The sequence below is a fragment of the Opisthocomus hoazin genome, chromosome 18 (genome assembly GCF_030867145.1).
Source record: "Opisthocomus hoazin isolate bOpiHoa1 chromosome 18, bOpiHoa1.hap1, whole genome shotgun sequence".
In the NCBI taxonomy this organism is placed as follows: Eukaryota; Metazoa; Chordata; class Aves; order Opisthocomiformes; family Opisthocomidae; genus Opisthocomus; species Opisthocomus hoazin.
The window spans coordinates 4,536,929-4,546,686 of NC_134431.1; the positions used below are offsets into that span (position 1 = coordinate 4,536,929).

General features: G+C 49.5%; 1 protein-coding gene across 1 annotated transcript; it reads right to left on the reverse strand.

Annotated features, from left to right (window-relative positions):
• Positions 1-434: 434 nt before the first annotated feature.
• On the reverse strand, positions 435-8,244 carry LOC104330777 (perilipin-3). The gene is made up of 11 exons (XM_075438471.1): positions 8,239-8,244; positions 7,340-7,460; positions 5,585-5,615; positions 5,230-5,316; positions 4,874-4,967; positions 3,950-4,145; positions 2,138-2,220; positions 1,640-1,895; positions 1,227-1,426; positions 963-1,091; positions 435-851 (listed from the first exon to the last, which is right to left on the reverse strand). Exons 1-11 carry the CDS (start codon positions 8,242-8,244, stop codon positions 435-437), a joined length of 1,620 nt encoding a protein of 539 aa, XP_075294586.1.
• Positions 8,245-9,758: the final 1,514 nt, after the last annotated feature.

Here is a 9,758-nt window from a genome sequence, read left to right on the forward strand (position 1 = left end):
CATGCAGTAGTTTTATTTTAAGCAGTTACAACCTAGTACAAGCAACCTCTAGGAAGACAATTCTTTACATCATATACTAGCTAAGTGTTTAAGACCATCAACAATTGTTGTGGTGAATATAGGCAGTGACTGAATATACTGATGAAGGACATACCATAGACAGCTTGCTAGGGAGGCGGGAGCACTGCAGAGCTTCAGCTTCATTCTCCTCACCCAGAGATCAGCCACTGTTCCTGAAGGCAGCTACAAGCACTTAGAAGTGGCCCAGCTACTTCCACCACCTTCCTTAAAAGCTCTTTAGGATTTATTTACCAGTACCCAGCAGTCATCCAAGATGTGACAGCTCCACTCTCAGCTGGAGAGTGGAGTTGTGCAAAGCTAAGACCAAGCCCTCAGAGTCACACCAGGCAGGACTGTGCTCATGGCCTTATCCTTTACACAAGAGTGGTGGAAGCTTCATGCTCCCCTGCTCCTGCTGTCTCTGCCTCCTTCTCCTGCAAGGGTTCTTCCTCCTCCTGTGAGGTTTCCACCTCCTCCTCCCTGGGGCAGAAGGGTCCCACCAGCCAGGACAGGGGAGTGTTGTTTTTCAGGTAGTCCAGCAGCTCCTCCATGTACTCCTGGATCACAGCCAGCTTCCTCTGGCTCTGGGTCAAGACACTGCTGGACAAGTCCTGGAAGGAGTTTGCCGCTGAGAAGGAAGCACGGAGCTCCTCTACAATACTAAGAGCTTGTTTCACCTTATCCTGAAGGCTTGATGGAAGGCCTTGAATTGCAGACACTGTTTTACAACAGGTGATTTGCAGCTGCTGTGTGATGCTGCATGCCATGAGCAGGGCCAGAGACTCCATCTCCTGGGAGGAGGCAGGAAGGACAAGATCCAAGGAGTGAGTTACTTCCAAAAAAAAAAAAAATAATAATCATGGGGATGCCCAGAGCCCTTTGCTTCCTTCCCCAGGAGGTACCTCTGGCTCTGCAGAGCTTTCATCTCCACTGTCTTTGGAAGACTTCCTGCTCCAGTCCAGCCACATTTGGTGTAGTTTCTTCTGCCCCTCCTGAAGCTTTTGATTAAATCCTTGCTTAAACACTTCAATCTGTGGCAGAGGAAGATCAGAGTGTCAAGACAGACAGATCTGCTGGTGAACAGCACAGCTCTTTATCATAACATAAAAGTTCAGACCAAGCCAACAATTTGGTCCCCTTGTTCCAGGAGACTGGGATCTACCTACCAGTTCAATGATGCAGTGAAGATGTGCAAGGCCCTCCTGCATGCCCTGCCACACCTGCTTCATTTTGTTTGTTGAGTGCAGGTAGGCAAATTGGCGAAGTTCATCAGAGAGAGACCCCAACCGCACAAAGTACCTCCTCTTCTCCTGCTGCTGCTCCACAGACATAATGTCTGCACCCTCCTCTGACGCTGCCAGTTTGGCTGAAGAAAGAGACAGTATCTGTAAGTGGCTGACCAGAAATGCTTACCACACAGAGTGAATAAGAATCAAGAGATCTTAGACTAGGAGCCAGATAGCCTCCAGCATGGCAATTTCCATTAGCCCCATTCCAGAGCAGTGGGGTGAGGAATGGGGTTGACCATCCCCAGTTTGATGGCTCCCATTATAAGTAGTCACATACGTTGTCTCCTTACCCAGTTCATCATTTCCAATAGGAAGAGAGCTGTCTTCTGTTCTTCCTAGCACAGCTTCTGCTCCACTTGCAGCAGTCTGTTCCACTCTGGAGTCCATAACCAACCCCACACTGCTGGTCACTGCAGATCTGGCAGCCTCCACACCACTCTGAAGAGTCTCCTTAGTTACATCTATCACCTCTGTCACTTTGCTGCTCACAGCATCCTTTGCATCAGCCACTCTGGATGACACCAGCTCTTTTGTGTCAGAAATAATCTGTGAAAGAGGAGACTTATGTCAGATAAGACTTGGGGTCATGTAGTACATTATAATTCAGAATTGTACCAAGATGACCACTAGCACAGTGTTTGCCAAGTATTTACTCCTGCAGGAGCCTGCTCTATGCACCTAAGGGTAGTTTGTTCCTCATACGAGAGCCTACTTCACTCCCAATGTTAGAAACCCTGCAAAACCAGACCCGTCTGCCAGCCAGAGACAGCACAGCCTTTGATTCTTACCTGTTCCACTGGCTTTTGAAGGAGTGGGAGCTTTTCCCCCAGTTTATCCAAACCCTTGGAGGCATACTCACTTGCTGCAGCAACTGAAAAAAAAAACAAACCCACAAACAAGAGGAGTATCAAAACTTTTTTTTCTGCAATTCCATCTCAAGTTCTACCATCCTGAGCATGCTGCTCTGTGGGAGCCTAGATGAAAGTCTCCGTTCAGAATCACAGAATAGTAGGGGTTGGAAGGGACCTCTGTGGGTCATCTAGTCCAACCCCCCTGCCGAAGCAGGGTCACCTACAGCAGGCCGCACAGGATCTTGTCCAGGCGGGTCTTGAATATCTCCAGAGAAGGAGACTCCACAACCTCCCTGGGCAGCCTGTTCCAGTGCTCCGTCACCCTCAGAGGGAAGAAGTTCCTCCTCATGTTCAGACGGAACTTCCTGTGCCTCAGTTTGTGCCCATTGCCCCTTGTCCTGTCACTGGGCACCACTGAAAAGAGCTTGGCCCCATCCTCCTGACACCCACCCTTCAGATATTTGTAGGCATTTATAAGGTCCCCTCGCAGCCTTCTCTTCTTCAGGCTGAAGAAGCCCAGTTCCCTCAACCTCTCCTCGTAGTGGAGATGCTCCAGTCCCCTCACCATCCTTGTAGCCCCCCGCTGGACTCTCTCCAGTAGCTCTTCATCTTTCTTGAACTGGGGAGCCCAGAACTGGACACAGTACTCCAGATGAGGCCTCACCAGGGCAGTGTAGAGGGGAAGGAGAACCTCCCTCCTCCTGCTAGCCACACTCTTCTTGATGCACCCCAGGATCCCATTGGCTTTCTTGGCAGCCAGGGCACACTGCTGGCTCATGGTTAACCTGTCGTCCACCAGGACACCCAGGTCCCTCTCCGCAGAGCTGCTCTCCAGCAGGTCAGCCCCAAGCCTGTACTGGTGCATGAGGTTGTTCCTCCCCAGGTGCAGGACCCTGCACTTGCCCTTGTTGAACCTCATCAGGTTCCTCTCTGCCCAGCTTTCCAGCCTATCCAGGTCACGCTGAATGGCAGCACAGCCTTCTGGTGTATCTACCACACCTCCCAGTTTGGTGTCGTCAGCAAACAGATCACCAGGCCAGGTGTGTTGTAAGTTGAATTCAGAGAGCAGCTTGTCTTGGTGTCCCCATACATCTGTTCACTTCAACAGCATCCAGTTTCCACTCGTACAGGTGTGGCCACCTACATAGAACACCCTCCTGCAGCTTCTGGAGCTCTTGACTAAGTAGATCTACAGACCTCATCTCTGCCCAAGCCTCCACATCCCAATGATCCAGAATCACATAGTAACTGACAGCAGGGGAATTGCCACTCTGGGCTTAGAGGGAACTCAGGCCTGTCACAGACTGTTTTGTCAGACACTGGTCATTAGGAATAGCCCCTCTCTCAGCAGGAGTTTAGAGCTTCTTCTTAGATGCCACAGTCATGCTCTCCAAGGACCATTACAGACATCTAGACCTAAGAGTCCTCCAAAGGGAAGCTTTTTTTTCCCCTGCAGACACCAAGAACTTGTAAGAATCCAGCTATAAGCATCTGGCATCTAATACTTGGAACTTACAAGATCAGATTTAAGGAATTCAACATCAGAGTCAAGTCCTGGTCCTCCATCACACTACTTGGACTAGGACTCAGATTTTTTTCTTTTTTAGCCTCACTTGCAAACTAGGAATTGTCCTTTTAGTATGGTGATGGAAACGTGCATTTCCACATCCTAGGAATCCTTACAGACCTGGCAGGACCCACAGAGTTCCTGACAAGCAAGTGCAAACCTGCCCTTGCCCAAGGGATTACCATGAGGCTCCAGTGTAGTCAGAACTGGCTGAACACAGCTGGCTGTGGCTTCGGTCACACTCTTCACTCCTTTCTCTGCTGCATCACACACAGATCTGATGTAGGGGTGGCTCTCCTTAGTGGAGGTATAAGCTGTAGAAACTATGTCACAAGCAGAACTGACCAAGGTCAGGTTGGCCACCTGATCTACTGCATCCTAGAAGAGAAAAAAAAAAGCTATATGCTTGCAAACATGACCCTGAGCTTCCTATGCCCCAAAAATTCTTCTTCTGTTTGCCTGTTTAAGTTACCTAGTCTGAGAAAGCAAGGTTTGTCTTGCTTGCGCACTTGCTTTAAAATCTACAACTCTGTTGTTGACCAAGCTGTGGAGCACTGACACTTATGGTTGGTCCATTCTAGAAGGTCTTCCTCTAGTACAATGCTACCCAAGGGACAGCTGAGTTTGTGAGCAACCTCAGTACTTCTGTACTCATCTCCAGCTCCAATTCATTTGGTATAGCTGTTTAACAAGTGAATACCCCAGCAAAAGCTTGATCAGACAGTATCAATTTAAGTTAACAGACTTCACACTAGTCTGCAAGAAGCACGCTGCTAGTCATGGAAGGAAAGCAAGTGCAGCAGGTCTCAGGGCTGCTGAAGCATTGGAGTCCTTCCATAGGTGCATGGTCTGCAGCAAGCCAGGCTATTTCTCAGCCAAGAACCAGGCTATTTTCCTTAGCCAAGGAGGTCACTCACAGGATCTTCAGGCATACTCTTTTGGCTGTGCTGCCACCCATATTTCCAGTGAAGCTGCAGGGCACAGCCTGAGCAGAGGACATGCTCCTCCCTTCATGGGGGCTCAGCTCCCTCCAGCTGCAACAGGGCCACCTCCTCATACCTGCACCCTAGAGTGGCCACTCACTGCATCTCACACAGAGCACCTACCTGCTGCTCCTCTTCCTTCACCTCCAGGCAGCTCTTGGCAGCTTCTGCTTTGTCAGGCATAGCTGAGGCCATTGCAGCCGAAGTGCAAGTAACACTGTGGATTTAGGACAAGGAAGAGACAAAGCAGCCAGTGAGCATCTGGAAGGATTCCCCTTCCCAGGGCACACTTCCCTGGGGCCTCATTAAAAGGGAGAGGTTCCTTTACTACCCATTAAGAGAAGATCCCCTAAATAGGCCTCTTCCCATTACAGAAGAAAGGGATCTATGCTGCTTGCAAAGGCACCTAGTATTTAGGTTTCACATGGTTCGTGATAACCAGAGAAATGAGGAGAATCTTTCCTCACCCAGGAGACTACTTGTTGGAGAGGTCATAGTGCTTACTATCAACATATTTAGAAGGGATACTAGGACCCCCTTCCTCCCCACTGAGGCTTTGAGGAATTCTTGCATTAGAGAGGCAGGGGGGGTGGGGGGGTGGGCAGGGGGCAGCTCAAGAAGCTACCCTGCTCTGTGAGCACACCCCAGCCAGAACCAGCTTTTCCACTCAAAACCAGCACATGCTGCTCCTACACTATCAGGCAGGACCACAAGCAACTTCATGTTAACTAAGACCAATTCCATTGCATAATTAAGCCAGGTAAGAAACATCTAAACATGAGTCAGGAGTTCACACAATTACAGCCTTAACACCCAAAAACCTGAGAACATTACCTTTTTCCCCTGTTGAAGGTGAGCAGACAACCTGCAAGGAAGAACCAGACACCACACCATGCTCCCTCATCCCTGCTCTGCCTTTTTATAGTGGCTGAGGAGGGACCCTCAGTGACTGGCAGCTCTGCGAAGCAGCAGAAAGGAGCCAGTCTCTGTCCTGGCCAATTAGAGGTGGAATGGGGCCCTGCTGTGGCTCGTTAATTACTCTGTAATCAGGCAGGTACACCTTGCCCTGTGTAGAGGAGCTCCCTTGAGGGGCCAGTGCTCCTGCAAAATGAGAGGCACTGCTGGCATGGACCCTGCACCCTCTATGATCTTGCCTCAGATCACACACCATCTGGAAATGGCAATTAGTTTTGTTTCTCTTTTTGATGGAAAACAATAACCAGAAAAGAAAAGCAAATATAGTGAAACAAATCCAGAGAAGAACTCCACATGGAGTGTGGGATTCCTATGGTTTTACCTGACAGTTCTTCGTGTTTGATCACAGTAGTAGCTGCTCAGCTGCGGCCAGAGCTTAGAAGCACTGGAACACAAGTTTCTTGTCTTGAAGTCCCCCGAGAGCCCAGTCCCTCTACATCTTCCCTAAAGGCCTGCAGGTCGAGCATCCTATGCGTAAGGCTGATGAGCAGCCAGGTTAGACCCCTTCTGCTTGGGTTCAGGGTGTGCTTTCAGGGCTGACCTGACTCGTGCCACCCCCCCCCAGACAACCCACTTCCCTTCAAACGCAATTGCGCAACAGCCCACTGATCTCTGCACGCATTTTGGGGACTGCAGCTTCCATTCATCTGCGCTGGGGGGAATTTGGACCCCCGGCAGCGTGGGGGAGGGCCATTCACGGTCCTCCCCCCTCGGCAGAGCTGCGCCTCATTGCAGAAAGACTCTTCTGCTTCATCGGGTCTCAGACCATGCCTTGTGGTGGTGGGCATCGTTAGCAGGAAGAGGGAAGCCAGCGGTGCCTTGGTCCTGCAAGGGCTCTGCCTGCGTGCAAGCTAGTGACTTTAAAACACAGAAGTCTTGAAAACGGCTCTTATTTATTTTACAGAGGAGCAATTATACTGAACAGTCCGTTCCAAGAGCAGGGGGTTTCCCAAAGATCCGTGTCTTGGGGCTGCTTTTCTCCTCTGATGATTAATGAAGGTGAGCCACACCATGTCCTTCTCTTCAGAGGCACTGCTGTAGACGGCTCTCTGCCTGGGCCACCTCTTCACTCGATGTTATCAGGACCTTGAGGCCCTTGATGTTCTGTTAAACCTGAAATCAAATGAGCAGTTTTTCTAGTCTATGGGGGAAGGAAAAACCAATAGTCACACAAACGCACACAGAACACAGCTCTGACACATCAGAATAAAGAGAAATAAGGCCACAGTGACAGGACACAGCAGCTGGTCAAGGACAAATCGCTGACTTTCATTTGACAAAGGTGGCAAGGACTGTTACAAAAGAGCAACACTGTCTCTCCGACACACAGCAGATGCCCCAGCTTTCATGTCATCATGATTTGGTGAGATCTTGCAAACAAGAAAAAGTGAAATTCTCTGTACGGTCCCAGGGCAGCCTGCCTGGGAAGACAGCACTGTCTGCACGGTCGATGGTTCAGGCAGGTGCATGCAGTCATGTCGGAAAGCTCTGAGTGGGATTGGGGTGTTTCAGGTACCCGCTTTGCACCCCGACCCCGCTAAGGGTCACTGCTTTACTTCTGTGCACGCATTGTGCAACATTTCAGCAAGCCTGTTGTTGAGTGGGAGTGAATACCGAAGCTTTGCAGGATCAGGGTTGATGTGATTTTGTTTCGCTTGCCGGAGAACACAACAAGTGTTTGTGTTACAGCCTCCATCCAAAGCCCCAGCTCCTCAAATACCGTGTCTTTCATTGCCTTCATTTATAAAGAAAATCAAAAGAAAAACCTATGAGTGGGTGGCACCAGTATAACGTCAGCTTGGATCTGTTCTGCTGTTACCTGTCAGAGGAATCTGGATCCCAGTGGCAGAGCACAGGACTGGCACCCACCCACACATGATGTGAACTAAATTACCTTTCTCCCTTTCCAGTATTCATGAGTTTAGCCCCATCCCGCATCCATAAGGATACTGCAACACCTATAGAGATTTACCTTAACAGCCAGTTTCCCCGTGCAGGGAGCAGCCTATTCCCTGATCCCACAGCAGAGCAGGCACCTCAAGGCAGCCTGTGTCCCACACCATCCCATGCAACCCCTGTCCCTCATGTGCACAGTGGGGGACAATGTGCCCCAGGAGACCCTCCACATGAACAAACCATAGAATCATAGAATCATGGAACCATTAAGGTTGGAAAAGACCTCTAAGATCATCAAGTCCAACCGTTGATCCACCACCACCATGCCTGCTAAAGCACAGCCCTCCAGAATCAAAGTTGTGTAGTATGTGAAGTAGCCACAGAGAATGTGTGGATGTCTTGTCTTCATATTCATGCATCTGGCAAGTAAAAGAAAGCAAACATGTTAGTCCTAAGCAGTATCCAGATATAACCCTCACACTACCTCCTCAAACATCCCACATCGCCCAGCTAGACCTCACAGATTGGTGAGATGGCATCTGGGCTGCAGAGACCTAGAGGCTGCCATTTTGGTGGGCTCAAGCTGTGGGCAGAGGGTTCTGGGTTACAAGTGCTACCTCCATGCTCCATGCAAGCATGCCTGGGAGTAAAGAGCTGGGTCTTATGGTGTTGAGGTAAGGCTTTGGATGATCAGACTCGTAATGGTTTGTTGTCTTGTACAGGGGACAGAAAGGTCCTTGGTGCCTTGAGCTGTTCATGTAGTCTTCTCTGCCTCAGGTGAGTCTCCTGAGGATGTTTACATAAGAAACTGAATTTTGAACCTGTGGAAATCGGAGCTACCACTGCTTCCACCCAGGTTGCAGAAGATGAGCTTCATCCAGCTCATCAGTACAGCACAAGCCTTCGGGGCACCCCAGACTCTCTCTGGAGGAGGACTGCTCCTGCTGTCCCACACCCATCAGGTGCACCAAGGCAGTGAAGGATCAATCCTGAAATCCTACAGATTTCTCAGAAAACAAAAAGGTATTAATGTTTCTGTTCCCGTGCTCCTGAGCTCGAGCTGCCATGCAGTAGAAAGCCAAGCAGTCAGATCTTCCTCTTCGCTCCCCTTAGCTGCCGTCAGAGGAAAGAAGTACCAGTTACAAAGAGATGGATGCATCAGCCTGGCTCAGCACCTGAACTCCTGTGGAAAACCTTTCAAATGCATTGTGGCTTCCAAGAAACTGCTCCTATCCTCTCTTGCACCCTTTCTTTACCACTCACTTTTCACAGCTCTTTCTGAAAGTAGAATATTTTGCTGAGCCCCCTTGGCAGAACAAACCTTGCACAGAAGTAGAGAACAACAAGAAATTTCATGTTATGGGTCTGCTGCTGGTAGGCACCACAAGGCATGTCCTAGGGCTTTGTGTCACAGGATTGGGGGTTAAGGGCAGGGGGGGGATGGAGACTCTCTACCTGGAAATTGCTGTTCAGATCCTTTGTAGTACTAACTGAGCTTTTCTGCCTTGGGAAGATGTAATGAGTGTGATAGCTACCAGCCTGATGTGGAGCTTAGCATAACCTCTGCCCAGCCATGTTGCAATAGCTGGGTAGTTACGGCAATAACCTCCTCCATTGCCTCGGTTGACGCTGCACAGCACCTGTGTTTGTAAGGAAGGTGATGACGAACAGTCAAAACCAAACGGATGCACTGGGAATACCAAAAGAGGAGAGTTTCTGATGTCTGGGTTTTTCTCTTCCACTAAAAATCGGTAAAGCCCTTGCCATGGAGTCAGCCAAGCCAGATTTATTTTGGTTTAACAGGTAACCTTTTCCCCCTCTTTTAGCACAGGTGAAGGGGATAGGAAGAGATAGCCAGAATATGGGCACTGACTGTAACTTTGGCTCACTGGCAACACAATTGATGCAGAGACTAGGAAAGCTGGTGGTGGTCAACTGAATCAGAGAATCCTTTGCTGCCTGATTACTAATGGCTGATGGGAAAACCTGTGCTACAGAGACTGCATCCAGCTCAGTGGCAGGATGCTAAAATAGTCAGCAGACTAAAGAGGAGCTCCCCTGGGGGCAGACCAATTCTGAAGGACTGGATAACACTGAGCATGCTGGTATCAGGAGGAGACTGGCATTTTTTTTAATG